Source organism: Engraulis encrasicolus, chromosome 4 (assembly GCF_034702125.1).
Source record: "Engraulis encrasicolus isolate BLACKSEA-1 chromosome 4, IST_EnEncr_1.0, whole genome shotgun sequence".
Lineage (NCBI taxonomy): Eukaryota > Metazoa > Chordata > Actinopteri > Clupeiformes > Engraulidae > Engraulis > Engraulis encrasicolus.
Window position 1 is genome coordinate 6,826,129 of NC_085860.1, and position 17,500 is coordinate 6,843,628.

At 44.8% G+C, this 17,500-nt stretch overlaps 1 protein-coding gene across 1 annotated transcript in view; it reads left to right on the forward strand.

Moving 5' to 3' along the window:
• Positions 1 to 3,654: 3,654 nt before the first annotated feature.
• The window catches only part of trim44 (tripartite motif containing 44), a 98,669-nt gene continuing 84,823 nt past the window's right edge, over positions 3,655 to 17,500 (forward strand). The window contains exons 1-4 of the mRNA XM_063195981.1: positions 3,655 to 3,753; positions 4,585 to 4,921; positions 6,180 to 6,967; positions 11,388 to 11,465. Coding sequence (XP_063052051.1) covers positions 6,221 to 6,967; positions 11,388 to 11,465 — 825 coding nt within the window. The 5' untranslated portion in view covers positions 3,655 to 3,753; positions 4,585 to 4,921; positions 6,180 to 6,220. The remainder of the gene's footprint in view (positions 3,754 to 4,584; positions 4,922 to 6,179; positions 6,968 to 11,387; positions 11,466 to 17,500) is intronic.

Consider the following 17,500-nt stretch of genomic DNA (forward strand, 5'->3'; position numbering starts at 1 on the left):
CATGGGGTGGAAGTGTGCACAGTAGAAGGAGGTGCGTGTGAAGCTGTGAGAAACAGCAGATGGTCATTAGATGATGACACGAGTAAATGTTACAGTGTCAATTCAGCACTTACAGAGTTCATTTAAGTCCAAATTATGTCAAATCAACTCTCTAAGTGTTAAATGAGCACTGTAGAATTTACTGTGCACGAGTCTCCATGACGAGACACACGAGGAGGTTCTATAAAAAGGATATTGCATGAGGACATCCGACATATCGGAGTGGAGAGGAGCTAAATATGACTGCGTGAGGCAGCAAATGTCAGGCGGGAGCGGTGAGAAAAGGGACGTTGCATAAGAAGGAAGGAGTAAAACAGGGAATTGGGAAGCAGAAGGGGATTGATGTTCCATGAGGACAAGAGAAATAAATTCTGTATGCTCAGGAGAAAAAGCACTGCGAGTCTGAGAAGGAGTCTGATTAAACAGGGTGAGGAGGAGATGTAAAAAATCAGATTCACCACCAAAAGTCAGACTGCATAGGGGAGGTGTTGAGATTAGGCTCTCTACATGGGAATCATTGTAATGCTGGGAGATGGAGGAGGATTGAGCAGAGAGTGTTCTGCATAAGGAGGTGCAGTGGAGAGACCGGGGGAAAGGGAGAAAGAACAGGCTGTGACAAAGAGTAGCTGTGCCCTGTTGGATACCTCTACTCTACAGCTTTCCAGGAGCCGTGCCAGTGTGGCAGACTCCTGAAGGAAACTGTCAGAGGGGAAAAAAGCACCACAAGGTTGAATAAGATACGAGGCCAGGGACCCTGCTCCCTTGTGAAACTAGCTCATCTTCTATTTCACTTCACCCCAGGAGTGTCGCCTAAGGCATCCATCTCACCCCCTGTCCATTCACTTGGGACACATCTCTGCTCAAAAAGCACTCAGTACCTCTGTGCGGTAGATTGTAAATTCGCCCTAAATGTATTCAAGCTGTCATCTTTGCATTGCCACCTAGACCTTTTAGAATCTCAAATCTGCTCACATTTCGAGTTACAAAAACAGAACCTTTTAGAGTCAATGGAACATATTGATTTAGACATTTATTAAGATGTTTGGACTGTATATATTTTATCAGATGTCTGGGACAAAAAAGGGAGTGGGGAAGGGAGTGAAGGCACTGAAGTGCATGAACCTGGGAAATAAGGGGATGAACCTGGGAAATAAGAAGAGTTGGCAGCTATGCTATGCTCAGGCTACTTAATGTCAACTGGATGTGTTGCATCTCATCCGTCCAACGTGCTGAAATGCCAATATCTCAGATGTTCCAGTCAGCAGGCCAAAAAGTTGCTGAGCACTGCAAATGGAACAGAAGCTTGCCAGTCCTTGACGAATCTGATATGTAAGTGTCAGGGTTTTCAGTCATTCCCTCTGGATGTTCCGCAACCCTCTGGAAGACCTTGAGAAATGCTGATTAGCGTCTGTTTTTGGGCTATCGAGTCTGAAGACATCCATCTGCATTATCCATATTACACAATAGATTTTGTCATATATCTTTCTAGGCCCCTGTAATGGCTCTGAACTGCACATTGTCTTAGATTCAGCTGGTTGGCTCGGCTATACCTTTTAGGATAAACAGCTCGCATCTTAAATCTCAACAGACAAGTTGTCATCATTTTTCATCAGGTAGGTTGCAATTGGCAGCCACTGGGGGGAAATAAACAAATAAATAAATACAAAAAAAGCCAAAAGACACTACTCACTTCCTCCTGATGGAGAATTTCCAGGAGAAAACACAGAGCTGCCAAAAACAAATAGACAAGATGAACAACACTATAACATTGTGACAAATGTCATGAGACTCAGCAAAATACCAAAACTCATGAAGCTGACAGAAAAAAAGCAAAAATAAACAACACTTTTCAATATGCCAACTTTGTGTAGAAAGAGTAGTTTTATAACATAGCTTCCAGCCTTGAAACATAACTACTGTTTTTAACAACGTTGGCCAATACCAAAGATAAAACAAATAAGGAAGGAAAGCAACTAAAACTAAAGCAGCTCATCGGGAGCAAAAATCAGATGCAAATATCACATGTGATCGATTTGCATCGACTGAGAGCTAGGTAAGCCTATACTGGCAGTCTTGACTCACCAATCTGTCAAGAGATGCTGCAAGAAACTCCTCAGGGAGAGCTATCAGAAGTCCATCACTGGAATCTATTCTCGGAGGAGAACGAAGACCGCATTCCTGTCTTGGTAAAAATAGCTCTCAATCTAATTTGCACATGGCTCATTTGAGATTTATGTCACGGGCTTGGTCACCAGAGGACACCGTTGACCGAAATAATTAACTTCTTGTGTCCTCGGAGGGATCATGATGAGACATTCTAAACGCTGTTACTGTCCTCAGTGGGCCAAAACTGAGATGACACAGTGTTGACCTTGTTGTTGATGCAATAATACGCTGCATCGTGTTGTGAAACTCAATATTCAATGCCTTGTTGCCTTCAGCATCAGTCAGTGCAACAAATGAAGCCTCCTCTTCTACAAAGTCTGCTGCATATTCTGTATTTTTTCTGTATTTTCTGTATTATAAACATTCATGATTAAATAGGGTTCTTTTGTTTAGATCAGTGGTTTTCAAAGTGGGGGCCGCGGCAGGTTGGTAGGAAAAGTGTAGCACAACAAAAATATATCTTTAATCTAGACTGCATTCTCTTAGAAAATGCTAAAAGTGGGCTTGCCTTTTGGGCAAGAGTTTAGTAGTTCTAGTAAAATCTAACTTAGCTAATGAACACTGAAGAGTAATTGGGCTCGGTCTTGACGATGCAGTAAGATTTTTGCTAGGCAGTGGGGATGAGCACCAGTTTGATGCATTCTGGTTAAATTCTAGCATCAAACTGGCAAAGTGTGCATGCCCACTGCCTAGCAAAAATCTTACTGCTTCGTCACGAACGAGCCTACTGTCAGAACACACCTGTTCTGGTTGACCCACTAGGCCCAGCAACTAACTAATTGGTCCTCACAGCAAGCAGTGGTTGCCATTGAGTATTCGACAGCAGAGTTCTAAAAAAAAATTAAAAAATTGAGAGTTACTCTTCAGTGCTTCATGCCTCCCTTAATTAGCCACACCTGTTCTGGTTCTGGGTACTGACAGTTAGTGTTGTGCATTTGAAATTTATGTCACGGGCTTGGTCACCAGAGGACACCGTTGACCAAAATAATTAACTTCTTGTGTCCTCGGAGGGATCACGATGAGACATCCTAAACGCTGTTACTGTCCTCAGCGGGCCAAAACTGAAATGACACAGTGAGTTGACCTTGTTGTTGATGCAATAATACGCTGCATCGTGTTGTGAAACTCAATATTCAATGCCTTGTTGCCTTCAGCATCAGTCAGTGCAACAAATGAAGCCCCCCTTCTACACAGTCTGCTGCTTATTCTGTATTTCCTTTTTACATTACACAGACAAGTATACACATTCATAATTAAAAAGGGTTATTTTGCTTAGATGATGTAAGGGTTCCGCTTACTGTACAAAATACTTCTTTGGGGTAGAGGCCACTTCACCATGAATGTTCCAGAATTCTGACCTTATAAAACTTTTGTATTTTTTTCTCTCAGTTGTCCTCAATGATGTCACCATAGTAAATGCCATCTCAACATTTGTCTGATTACACTCCAATCAATCTGTCCATCAACAACGGAGGCCTCTGCACCTCTTGTGGAACGTGTTAATGGAGAGGAGAATATTCATAAGATGTAAATCATGATACTCCTTCTGTAAGTACCAAAGCAGAGCAGCGTAGCTGCCACACTTGACATTGGATGGTAGAAAACTGCTGTCGACTGTGTGGAGGTGTGGAATAACACTGCTGTAGTTCTACCTCTCAGTGCTGAGGCAAATGGATATAGTCTCTCAGTTACTATGTATGTTGGAAATAAGCCATGTATTTATTTATTTGTTGTTGTAGGTATAAATTAACGCTTCTCAACAGCCCCCCAGTGAGCGTTGGAGAGCTCTAGGGGCTGTTGAAAAGAATACAGGGTTAGTGCTTAGTTGACATGGGGGGGCATTAGTCCATTTATTTTTTAATACTAAGGAGGGCTTTGTCAGTCTTATGAAGATGTCAAGGGGGCGTTGGGGGCCAATGGGGCATATCTTCAAAAAAGGTTGAGAACCACTGGTATAAATAAGCACCCTACATTTTTAATTAGGTATTGCATAATATGAAGAAACCTATGTTTTTGACCATAGTGTTGGGAATAAAATAATATGTAGCCTAAACTAAATGTGACTTATAAAATCATGGCAGCAAATAGGTTTGTTGGCATTATGTCATTCAGAGTGACATTGCCTTATTCTGTGAGGTTAGTGAGTCATATAAGTGCTGCTGCTGAGTTGCGGTTGCTGGTGAGTAAGTGGTTGTCACTGACTCCTTTTCTATTTTTCCCTCTGTCTCTCTCTGCCTTCTTTCCCCTGCCTTACTCTCCCCTCCCCACTCCTCTCCCCTCCCCTCTCCCCACCCCCTCTCCTCTCCCTCCGCCCCCTCCCTCCCTCCCTCCCTCCCTCTCTGCTGCTGCTGCTGCCTGCTCGGCCTGTTCCGCCGCCAGCCACCGGTCGGCTCTGGCTGCAGCCGAGAAGCAGGAAGTGACACAGAAAAATCAACACACGGTGCTGCAGTGCAAAACCAGGAAGTGTTTGTCAGTACAAAGTGAAACTCAGAGAAAGCTGGCCAGCTACAGAGAGAATTGCTGGCACAAGCAAAGGAAAAGAGATAGTGAGGGAAGGTAAAGAGAGCGGGGGGGAAAAGAGGGGATAGAAAGACATTGTAGGAGAGAGGAAGAGAGAGAAAGGGAGAGAAGGGGAGAGGAGGAAGAAGACATATACGGAGCACGTCTTCCAAAGCTGCCTGCAGACACACACAGCAGCTGCAGCAGCCGCAGACGGGTAGGCCCACAGGACAACTGAAGTGTGTGTGTCTGTGTTTGTATATGCATGTCTGTGTATGAAAGAGAGAGAGAGAGAGAGAGAGAGAGAGAGAGAGAGAGTTAGAGTGCTTTATTTTGAAGAACTGAAGGCATGTTGTTCTGTGAAACACACAAGCAATGCAATACAGTGATTAAGAGAGAGAGAGAAGGGGGAAAGAGAGAGAGAGAGAAGGGTGAAAGACAGAGAGAGAGAAGGGGGAAGGGGGAAAGTGTGTGTGTGAGAGAGAGAGAGAGAGAGAAGGGGGAGAGAGAGAGAGAAGAGGGAAGGAGAGAGAGATCTAGTATCGGAGACAGAGAGGGAGAGGGGAACTACATGTGGCAGACAAACAGAAGTGGGGAGGGGGGGGGGCTTCATTCAGCTTTCATTCTTCCGTTGGCTCCCACAGAGAGGCACTCTTGCACTCTTGGACGGAGAGAGAGAGAGAGAGAGAGAGAGAGAGAGAGAGAGGAGGTGAACAAAGGCAGGGGTGACTGGGAAGGGTCAGGCAGTGGCGCGAGAAGAGGGTGGTGGTGTGGGCGGTGGTGGTGGTGGGGTGTCACTGAGCAAATGACGGAAGGAAGAAGGGAAGAAAGGAAAATAAAAGCAGGGGAGTGTGTGTGTGTGGGGGGGGGGGGTTGTTTTCAGGTCTTTTGACTTTAATTTATATGCTCAAGAGCCACATGATCCATGCAGAACAGTGTGGGCATGTGTGCCTGTGTGTGTTTGTGCGCATGTGCCATGCAAACAGCAGTTTGACACTTTCGCTTTGTGAGTGCGTTTGACAAGTTTAATGAGCCAAAGTGCACATTCAGTCTGTTTATGTGTGAGTATGCGTTGGTGCATGTGTGAACATGTGGCCTTTCCTAAATGGAATTGCTGTTGGACGAGTGGGAGAGAAGAGAGAGAAAGAAAGAAAATGAAAGGGAGGTGGGTAAAAAAGATGCAGTGTGAAGGTACAAGGTCTAACGACATATTTAGCTTAGCACAGGGACAGCTGACTTAAGCACAGAAGCATTTAGCTTCACAGTAATAGCGTGTGTGTGTGTGTGTGTGTGTGTGTGTGTGTGTGTGTGTGTGTGTGTGTGTGTGTGTGTGTGTGTGTGTGTGGGTGTGTGTGTGTGGGTGTGTGGGTGTGTGAGAGAGAAAGGGAGAGTGTGTGTGCCTGTCTACTTGTGTGTGTGTGCATGTGTGTGAGCAGCCTTGGCTATTTATAACATACCCTCTACCGGCCCCTTAGGTCCTCCGAGTCCTTGCAGCAGCAGTTAGCAGTGGTGCATCATGGCAGAACGCAATGCATGCTGGGACGCCAAGGACCAGGAAATGGCTGCAGGAGGAGAAGAGGGTGATTTAGACGAACCCGAGATGGACGGCACCTGCGATGCCTGCGAGCCAGACGAACCCCAGCCGGCCACCCACGTCTGCCCGGTGTGTCGTTTCGCCTTCTGCGCGCCGCACGCCGACAAACACGCGCTCAGCACGCGCCACCAAATGATACCCTACTACCCCGAGGGCTCCGCCGGCACCACTCAGAGGGTAAGGGCCACCACTGAGAACCACCATGGAGGTCCTCCGACCAGGGATACAGCTGCCTGTTCTGCTGCTGCTGGGGCTGGGTCTGGACCACCTGGATCTTCATGCAGTGGAGGTGCAGCAGCAGACACGGGGCAGGAGGAGATGGAGGTGGTGGAGCAGGATCAGGGGGGCCAGAGCGGCACTGGTGCCCACAAAGGGTGCCTGAACGGTGGGATGGGGCCGGAGGAGGAGAGGGCTGGAGATGATGATGGTGATGGTGGTGATGCTGGAGGGGCTACGGGAGGTGCGGAACCAGACCAGTCGGAGGCAGGGGGTTCTGCTGGGAGGAAGGAGACGGTGAGCGTGGAGCGACTGCGCTGCAGGGAGCACAACCAGGAGGGCTCACTCTACTGCAAGCTGGACGAGAAGATCATCTGCGTGGTGTGCGCCGTGCAGGGGGAGCATCGGCAGCATGAGATCATCACGCTGCGCGAGGCCTACCTCTGGCAGAAGGTGAGATACACACACACACACACACACACACACACACACACACACACACACACACACACACACACACACACACACACACACACACACACACACATACACACATAGACATACACACACTACTCACTCGTACAAACACACACACATTCTTTATTTGAGGCCAGTAATGACAAACAAACAATTCTGCAAACATCCTGATTGAAGAACACACTCACATCCGCATGCAGATACACAAACAGATGGGCAGAAACCCATAGACACAGAGACACCCAGATACAAACAGACAACATGCAAAGACAATTACTCACCGAAATAAGGAGAGACAGGTGGGTATACAGACACACAGGCTTTCCTAACACACGTTTCCAAATCAGAAACATCACATGCAAGGATATGCACAACAAATAGATGAATATACAAACAGGCAAATGAGGCGCACACAAGCACACACACACACACACACACACACACACACACACACACACACACACACACACACACACACACACACACACACACACACACACACACACACACACACACACACACACACACACACACACACACACACACACAGACGTGCACACAGCCTGGCATCTGACATTGAGACAAACAGAAACAAAAACAGCCACACAAGCACAGGTGTTCATGAGCACTTGCACACATAGATCAGATTTTATGTTCCCCAACCCTGCTGTCAAATAAAGACAGAATAAGTAATGGCCCCAAGTAATGGAGGATGGAAAAAATATACAAATACAACCACCCAAGCACCTTTGCGTAGACGCTAGAATATCCGAAAAGGAAATGCATGTTTTCCTGAATCCCCATCAGACTGTTCAGGGGAGAGAGCGACCTTCCCCTTTGCCGTTTATTCCGCTAGGTAGGCAAGCGTCATTCGTCTATGTATAGCCTGCGCAAACACTGCAGCCCAGCCCAGCTGCCATGTCTGGGTAAGTCCTCTTACACAGTCACACAGAGACACGCATGCACGCACGCAGGCACGCACGCAGGCACGCAGGCACGCAGGCAGGCACGCACGCACGCACACACACACACACACACACACACACACACACACACACACACACACACACACACACACACACACACACACACACCACAGAAACACCCATACGCAAAACATACACACACACACTGTCCTCTTGGGAGAGGGAAAAACAGCAATGTTCTAACCAAGACAGGGGAATCTCTGTGTAACAATCTGTATGTGGGTATGTGTGTGGATGTGTGTCATAGAGAGTTGTTTTCCAGTTGTCCATTCATTCCCCATCTGTTTGGGGAAGGGAAATAACACCGTCACATCCCCCTGTATCCGTATAATGACCTCATGTACCGTACAGTCAGCCTCAAGACACTGACACTGGCTCTTGCCTACCACTGGGACTGAACAAACAAGCTCTGAGACCAGTGTGTGTGTGCGTGTGCGTGTGCGTGCGTGCGTGCGTGTGTGTGTGTGTGTGTGTGTGTTCATGTGTGGTTGTGTATGTGTGTGCGGGCATGTATGCCCATGTATGCATGTTTTTATGTGTGCCTACAACTGTGTGTGTGTGTATTTTTGTGTGTATGGCCGCCCATGTGTGTGAGTTTGGGTGTTTCAGCATCAGCAATACCAGGAAAAGCGATGCATCTTCATGTCTCATTCCCAGCATGCCTTGCTCCGGTCTGAGGTTGGTTAGTACCATGGCCGTAGCCAGCAAGTTGGGTTAACCGAGGTCCAAAATGCGAAAATCCGAATTTTTTTAATTTTTAAAAATATATTTGTTAAAAAAGTACATTTTTATAGGCCTACATGTTTATGTATAATACATATATTTATATGCATCCATGGTGTTTTGTTTTAATCTCTTGGACATGTTTGCCCTGCTCTCTGTGACTCGTTTTCTGTGGAATGGGTATATCAAAATTAACATGAAACTTTAAACACATTCATATCTAAAGGTCCCTCCAATTTAAACCCATAGCCTAATCCAGTGTTTCTCAACCAGGGTGCTGCACCCTGGGGTGCCACGGAAACGTGGCTGATAAATAAATGATGTCAGGCTATAATACATATTTGTCTGAATTTAAAAATGAATAGCCTACTTAGTCTGGAATCTTTCATCTGCCATTTACGCACAATATTAGGTCGCAGAAAGCTGCAACTTCAAACGTAGGCTAGCCTAGGTTGTGTGATGTCTCCAAATGTGTTAGTCTACTATCGGATGCGATGCCCTGTTACGGCTTGTTTAATGAATTCAAGGGGTGCCTCGCATAAAAAAAAGTTGAGAAACACTGACCTAATACAATAAAGTCAATATGATTATTAATCTACCATCTTAAAGTAGGCTATGGGCATAGGCTAATGACAAAGTGGCCAAATGAGTCAAAATATCCGTTGAAGTCGGTAGACAGTCCCACGAGCTACACGAATATGTTTCTTCATTTGGATAGCCTACTATTTTAACGGTAGTACAGCAAAAACAAAAAAAACAGTAGCCTATTTTCACTTACCAAATGATTTCTTGAAGTTGACATAGGCAACAAGTTAGGACTGTGGCGTGGTTGTTGTGGAGCCTGCTGCCTGTTATATGCCTATGTAAAACTAACGTCTTGTCAGCTGAACATTCTTTTCCTCGCATCGCCTGCACGCTTGTTATTATTATTATTTTTTTTAGTAGTATTTCTGTACACGCAAAAGCGAAAGACGAAAGTCTATCAACACAGGCAATAATAACCCCTCCAATTTACAATCAAATTATTTTGATCTGACAGCCTGCTTTTAGCTGAGCTTAAGTTTGAATGTTTATTGGTTATTTTATGCAGCTGATGGCGTCAGTCGGTCTTTTTTTCCACTAGCCTATCTAAAACCAAATGACGGCTTATGACAGATAGTGACTTAGTTATCAAATGCCAACGTTGTCAAAGACGATAGCCTACTCATAACTCCATATGCATATGCCTATGCTACTGTTTTAAAACTGTGCATCCATGTTGGCGACCTGTGTCTCAAGCAAGCTTGTTTGATGTCTGAATTGCGTTCTCTTCCACGACTCGCACCACTCGCGCGCAAGGCGCGCTTGTTCATTGCATGGGAAAAATATAAGCCTAGTAGTGCAAACAGAGGACACCAGAACATCTTCAGATGAGGACATTTTACTGTGATTGACTCTGAAGAAGTCGTGACAACTCGAAACGTTAATCTTGTCACTTGACCAAATAAGCAGGTAAAAATCCACATCTGAAGACGCTCTGGTGACTTCCTTTTATGTCCTTTTCTGTCGCTTATTACAGACCTTCCGATTTACAAGTAGAACCCAATGGCTGGTTCTTTCAAATAATGACTCAGTTAAAACGGTTTCACAAAGTTGTGAAAGACATCCACCTATTGGGCCACTGTTTTAAAACGCTTGGCTTTATAGGACACGTCTCAAGCGCCCAAGCGCAGCGTGGGCAGGCTTAATGGCCACGTTCCTGATGGTGCGTTACTGTGTAGGCTGCTATCTCTCTATTAATGAATCACTTGCACAAACAGAACACAAAGGCAAAATAGAACTCATAGACCACTAATCACTATTTGCAAAGCACGTTTCACAGAGGTTTTGAGTTTTGTGTGTTTGATTCATTTGGGCATATTTGGCGTTAAAAAAAAAAAAAAATCTCGGACGAAATGAGCGAGGTCCGGACCTCGGGAACCTCAAATGTAACTACGGCCATGGTTAGTACTTAGTGCTCTCAGTGGACACCACAGGGAACATGAGAATGACATTTTCACTGCTGCATCGGTACTAATGGCCACGTGTCTATTTGTTTGTGTGTGCGAGGGAGAGGGCGAGAGAGAGTGTGCGTGTGTGTGTGTGAGCGTGTGCATGTGTGTGTGTGTGTGTTCGTGTACGTGTGTGTGAACATGAGTGACTTTTTGGGCCTCTGTGTGAACGTGTCAGACGTTATCACCTCCAAGAATGTCATCCTGCCACCATCCTCTTTTGTGCACTTTATTTCGCTGCCTTCTCCCACAAGATTACGACTGAAGCCTCCAATACACACAACCACACTGCCTGTCGTAGTTCTGCGCAGGGCCGTAACGAGACATTTTAAAATACCGAGGTCAAATACTGCATATACTGTACCTTTTAGAATGCTTCAATCTCTTCAGTCACACTAATAAGTTTGTTTTCATTAATCACTGTCTTGAGGATAAATGGGGGTGGCATATACAGACTGAATTTATCATTGTTGATCATAGATCGATTTTCATCATAGATACATTTTACATTTCCGAAAAAAAAATACAGAGGACATGACCTCTGTGTCCTCAATGGCAGTTACGGCCATGGTTCTGCGGGGTCCTGCTGAATGGTACAGTATATCTTGTGTAATTGGCTTATGGTTAATGTTTCATGCTCCTCGCTCCTCCCTGCAGAGTCGCGAGGGCATCGACCTGGTGAGCCGAACCCAGGAGATGGCGGAGAAGATACAGAACAGGTGGACGGCTCCTGATGTGAGTAAAGCGTGTGTGTGTGTGTGTGTGTGTGTGTGTGTGTGTGTGTGTGTGTGTGTGTGTGTGTGTGTGTGTGTGTGTGTGTGTGTGTGTGTGTGTGCGCGCGCGTGTGTGTGTGTGTGCGTATGACTGTGCATACCTGAGAGATTGAGTGAGAGAGAGAGAGAGAGACAGAGAGAGAGAGAGAAAGAGAGAGAGAGAGAGAGAGAGAGAGAGAGACTGAGGAGAGAGAGAGAGATTGAGTGAGAGAGAGAGAGAGAGACAGAAAGAGAGAAAGAGAGTGTGTGTGTGTGTGTTTGTGTTTGTGTTGGTCTGTAGGATTAGAATTTGCTTTTATTATATACGTATATTTTGTCTTTCTAGGGCTTTATATTCTTGTTGCCTTAGAGTAATACCATGAATTGTTTGTCTGTTTTATTCACCAGTCACCAGTGCAGTCAAGTCTTGCAGCCATCTACTTACTGTGTGCATGTTGTATTTTGTTGTTGAGCATTCAAGCAGCTTTGGTGTGCTCAATATGTTGTTAACTTTGCATAACTCAGACTAATTTGACTTATTTGTTGCAGGCAGTTTCTGTAAGCACAAGCATTTCAAAAATGTATTGACAGCAGTTATGTGTTAACTGCCAATGGTTTGGATTTATTTGACGTACTAATACTTTGTCATGGGATGTTCTAGCAGTGAAGCAGTTTTTGTAAGCACAAACCCTTAAAGTATCTTGTAAAAAAGAGCGAGTAGAGTTGCCCCGCCAGTACTCGAACCCAGACCTTCTGGGGTACCAAAAAGTATATCCAAAGCATTGCAGAGATCTCCTTCAGAATTAGCTGTTAGTTTTAGTAGTAGCACACGTCAGGGTGGTGCAACCACAACTAATACCACGATTGTATGGATTACATGATTTTTTTTTTGTTTTTTTTGTTTTAGTGCATTATTTAAGGAACATATTCATATCAATACATTAATTACCAATTACCAATTAATTCATGGGCGTTTTCTGTGGTTGTGCCACCTGACATCTGGACCAAAAAATCGGCATTGGCATTTGCGTTTTTATACACAAACACATGTTGGCAAATGAGTATATGAGTGGGAGACGTGACGCCTTGTTTTTTCGTAACATTGGTTAAAAACCTACAAAACTGTTATTTTCCTTTAAAAAACATATGTCAATGAAAGAAGATGTGGTACATTATGTTTCATATTAGTCTTAGATGAGAGGAAACATTTTTGTTAAGATTTATGTAAAGGTTTATATGTCAAATATCCTGCGGTGTGACTGTAACATTAATGAAACCTGGAATATAATATATATATAAATTAACCAACAACATTTTGAATAATGTATGAAGCATTTGGCATGATTGCATAAATATTAACTTCATATTAAGATATGTGAATGTGGAAAAAACTCAAGACAGTAATATTAACTACAAGTTCAATTTCGTAACACAAATTGTGTCCTGTGGGGTGACATGTATGTCAATGTTTGTGAATGGGCAGCTGCAAGGCCAACTACAAGGGTCTTAAAGACTGGCTCCTAACCAGTCAGTACCTCAGTTATTGGAGAGTGCTGTGGAAGTTTAAGGTGACTCTTAACCTCTTAATATGTCTTCATATTGCAATCTGTCACGCAATGCTTAGGTTCATTTTATGGTGTCCTATGGTGAGGTGTGCCTGCTCTTATAGAAGGAAAAAACGTTTTTTATTAATGAAAACACATATTAAGATTAAACACAATATCATTATCAAGTTAGCATGAGCTGAGCTCAGATGTTAGTCATGTATACAAAAGGATTAAAATGGCCATAATGCAGTGAATTCCCTGTGGTGTGACTCCATTTTCCTGCGGTGTGACATGCCTATGCTATGTGTTGATGCAGGACACATTTTCCCAAAAATGGCAAAAATAAGGTGAAATTCCACAGACCACTAAGTGCTTTATTTTTTTCTGCTTTTTCCCATTTTTATCCTTCATTTTTTTCAGGAATTTATTAACTCATTATGGTTGGGACTAATTTGACTTATTTTATCATTGACTATTCAGGGAGTTTGTGTACGCATACATACTAAGTAACATGTTAGTAACTGTTCACTGTTCACCGCTGAGTAACCTGTTCACAAATGCACTCGTTAACTCTTCGTGGCTTGAACTATAATTTGTCTCATTTTGTTGTTGAATATTCAGGGAATTTGTTGGCGTATAATGAACTCTGCAGTATTGCCTAATGAAGGAGCTCTCATTTAATTCATTAGCGATATGAAGCGCTGTCCTGCGCCCTATTAGAGCTCGAAATTATCTCCAAAATTAAATGTGTCAATCAAGTCAAGATAAATTACCAAACAGCGAACAGAGTATAATGCCACTCCTAATATCAGACACCAGTCATCTGAACTCGCCAAGGCATTCTGTGTAATTTACAGCTTATTTGATCTATTTACAGTATTTGTTTATTTATTTCTATGACTTTTCTTAACAGCATTGCAACATGTCGTATAAAATGTGCTCCTAATGCATACAGTTATGATGTTATGCTATAAAACACCTGGACCTTTTAGCGCCTCATAATTTACTATGTCTGGCTAATTTATAGTATTGCTTAGGTAGAGGTTGTATAATACCGTCAGAGATCAATACTGTCTTTCAATGGTATTGTCGTGCGTGCGTGCGTGCGTGGGTGCGTGCGTGCGTGCGTGCGTGCGTGCGTGCGTGCGTGCGTGCGTGCGTGCGTGCGTGCGTGCGCGCGTGTGTGTGCGTGCGCATGTATGTGCGTGCATGAGCTTGTATGCTTGTTTATGCTTTTATGTGAATAACAGAGAAGTGCAACCAGTTTGAACGAATGTAAAAAAAATCCATCATGTAACCTAGTTAAATGTATGCAGTATAAACAAATGCCAACCAATTGAATGAAATGAAATACTCAAGTAAATGATATAGAGCCCAACTAAAAGTCTGTTGGACATAATATCCTGTCTGTTCTTGGAGAGGAGAGGTAGAGTTTGACAGTACCTGTATATGGTAGTGCTACCTTACCTCAAAGAAAGGGTGGAGAGAGAGAGAGAGAGAGAGAGAGAGAGAGAGAGAGAGAGAGAGAGAGAGAGAGAGAGAGAGAGAAGAGAGAAGAGAGAGAGAGAGAGAGAGAGAGAGAGAGAGAGAGAGAGAGAGAGAGAGAGAGAGAGAGAGAGAGAGAGAGAGAGAGAGAGAGAGAGAGAGAGAGAGAGAGATGCAGCCTCTGTCTTCTCTGATAGGAAAGTACATGAGGTCAGCAATACAGGTACGTGGTGAACTGGAAAGAAGCCTTCCAACACATCTTCATTATACAATGTCAGGTGTGTCGGCATCAGTGTGTGTGTGTGTCTGTGTCTGTGCGAGTAGCCTTTACTCTGCCTCCTCCATGGTGTGTGTGTGTGTGTGTGTGTGTGTGTGTGTGTGTGTGTGTGTGTGTGTGTCTGTACGGGTGATATGCATCAGTAATATGCATCAGTAATAGTCATAGAGGCAGAGAAAGCATGTGTGTGTGCATAATTATGCATTTTTGTGTGTGAGAGAGTGACCGACCGGCTGGGTTTATTTTTATTTTATTTTGTCTGTGTGTGTGTGTGTGCATGTGTGCGTACATGTGTGTGTGCATGCATGCATTTGTGTGCATATGACAGTACGCGTCCATTACTACGCTACGTCATCACAGCTCAGCGGATCGGATACCCTAGTGCCAACGGATTGCAGCTCGCATGGCCCGGGAGTTATATACAGGAAGTATATCAATCTACATTTCTAGCCGTTTTTATTGATATAACAAACCAACTGCCCCTAAATTAGGCCTACAGCTCAATGTGCTCTTACCGCCCACGGCACATGTGTTGTTTTCACAGCACATAATCATTTGAACCCAGCCACCATAAGCACATGCATTGTTTGTCAAAAATCTACTTATACGGAGGAAAATGCACCTTCGTGATGACCACAGGTATCATGGGACATCTTCATGTGCTCAACAGTCATTGGGTAACGCAGTACAGCAGCCGTGGCCGTTAACATGGAACTTGCACAACTTTCAAGGGAGCTCAACTTTTGAAATGCCGTTGGTCCCTCGCTCGCCGTGCCGGAATCCCAACATGCTTTGCGAGCACGGCGACAACGATCGGCCAGGTTTAATTGAAAATGAATTGATTCCATTGGTATGGCTCAAACTGAGCAATGGACGAGCACTGTGAGTGTGTGCTCGTTTTTTCATGTATACATTCATTTGTGTGCATGCATATGTCTACTTGTCCATGTGTGTGTGTGTGTGTGGGTTTGTTTTGGGTTTGTGTGCATGAATGAGCGTGTGTGCGTGTGTGTATGCGCATACGTATGCGTGTGTGCACGTGTGTGTGTGTGTGTGTGTGTGCACGTGTGTGTGTGTGTGTGTGTGTGTGTGTGTGTGTGTGTGTGTGTGTGTGTGTGTGTGTGTGTGTGTGTGTGTGTATGCGCGTGTGTGTGTGTGTGTGTGTGTGTGTGTGTGTGTGTGTGTGTGTGTGTGTGTGTGTGTGTGTGTGTGTGTGTGTGTGTGTGTGTGTGCAGCCAGAGGCTGGTTAATGTCAGTGCAAGGGCTTAGTGTGGCGCTGAGTGGCAGGCCAGCTGTATAATGCAGAGAGGTTAATTTACAGGGCCACTGGAAGCTAGTACTGTTAATGGATCCAACTCCCTCCATCTCTTTCTCTCATTCTCTCATTCTCTCTCTCTCTCTCTCTCTCTCTCTCTCTCTCTCTCTCTGGCTTTATCTGTCTCTTTGATCTGGTATCTGTCTCTTTCTTTCCCTCTCTCTCTCTCTCTCTCTCTCTCTCTCTCTCTCTCTCTCTCTCTCTCTCTCTCTCTCTCTCTCTCTCTCTCTCTCTCTCTCTCTCTCTCTCTCTCTCTCTCTCTCTCTCGCCGCCTGAGTGTATAATATTATCATCCTGATATACCCACAGTGGCCCCCGGCTGTGCAGGACCTTTTCTCCCCCTCCCTGCCCCTGTTCCTTGGGAAAGGTGTACAGCGCATTGGCTAAAATGACTTCGCTTTTGCGCTGGCAGGGCCGACATGTCGGGATGCATTATCTTGGATTTGTGTCCGTGTCCTCTCCCGACTGCTAAATGTCATGGAGGCAGTGTGTGAGGAGGGGTGTGGGTGGAGGGATTTGATATGCCCACCTCGTAGCGCAGCAGAGGTGTCGGAGCAACCCGGACGTGATGGAGATGGAGAGCGAAAGACAGGCACATGGAGAGAGGTAGAGAGAGAAAGAGAATTGGGGGCTGTAGAAAACGGTTTCAGGGGATATGAGGGGCTATCAGGGCTCTCAATCTGTATACTGTGTATTGTTAAAGTTCAAAGGTCGTCTTTGTGTCTTGTGTGTGGGTACGAGTGTGCTTGCATGCGTGCGTGCGTGTGTGTGTGCGTGTGTGCATGTGTGTGGGCACCAACCTGTGTGTGCGTGCGTGTATGACTTTTTGCATGCACGTCAACGTGTGTGCCTTTGTTTTGTTGTTTAGTTTGTAAAGGGGATCGAAGGCCAGTAGTACTTACCCATTTGGACTCTGTGGGCCAATTATCCAGCTATTGAGGTTTTTACTCTTTCACATCCCACCTATACCCATCTGCATATCCCACAGGGGGAGGTCCTGTTGCGTTGGGGAAATGAGGTTAAGGCGTATAATAAAGGCATGCGGATGATGACATGAATATTAATGAATGGCCATGTGTTTATGTTCATCCCCACCTGGACGAGATAGGCAAGCATCACCCTCCTTAAGTCTTAAATCTTTCCACTGGCTGACTTCACCTGTCCTTCTCTTCTCCTACTGTATCTTCCCTTCCTCCCCTTCTCTTGTTATCTCTCTCTCTCTCTCTCTCTCTCTCTCTCTCTCTCTCTCTCTCTCTCTCTCTCTTCTTCTTCTCTTTCTTCTCTTCTTCTTCTCTTTTCTTCTCTTCTCTTCTCTTCTCTTCTCTTCTCTTCTCTTCTCTTCTCTTCTCTTCTCTTCTCTTCTCTCTCTCCCTTTAAATATGCACTGTTATTTT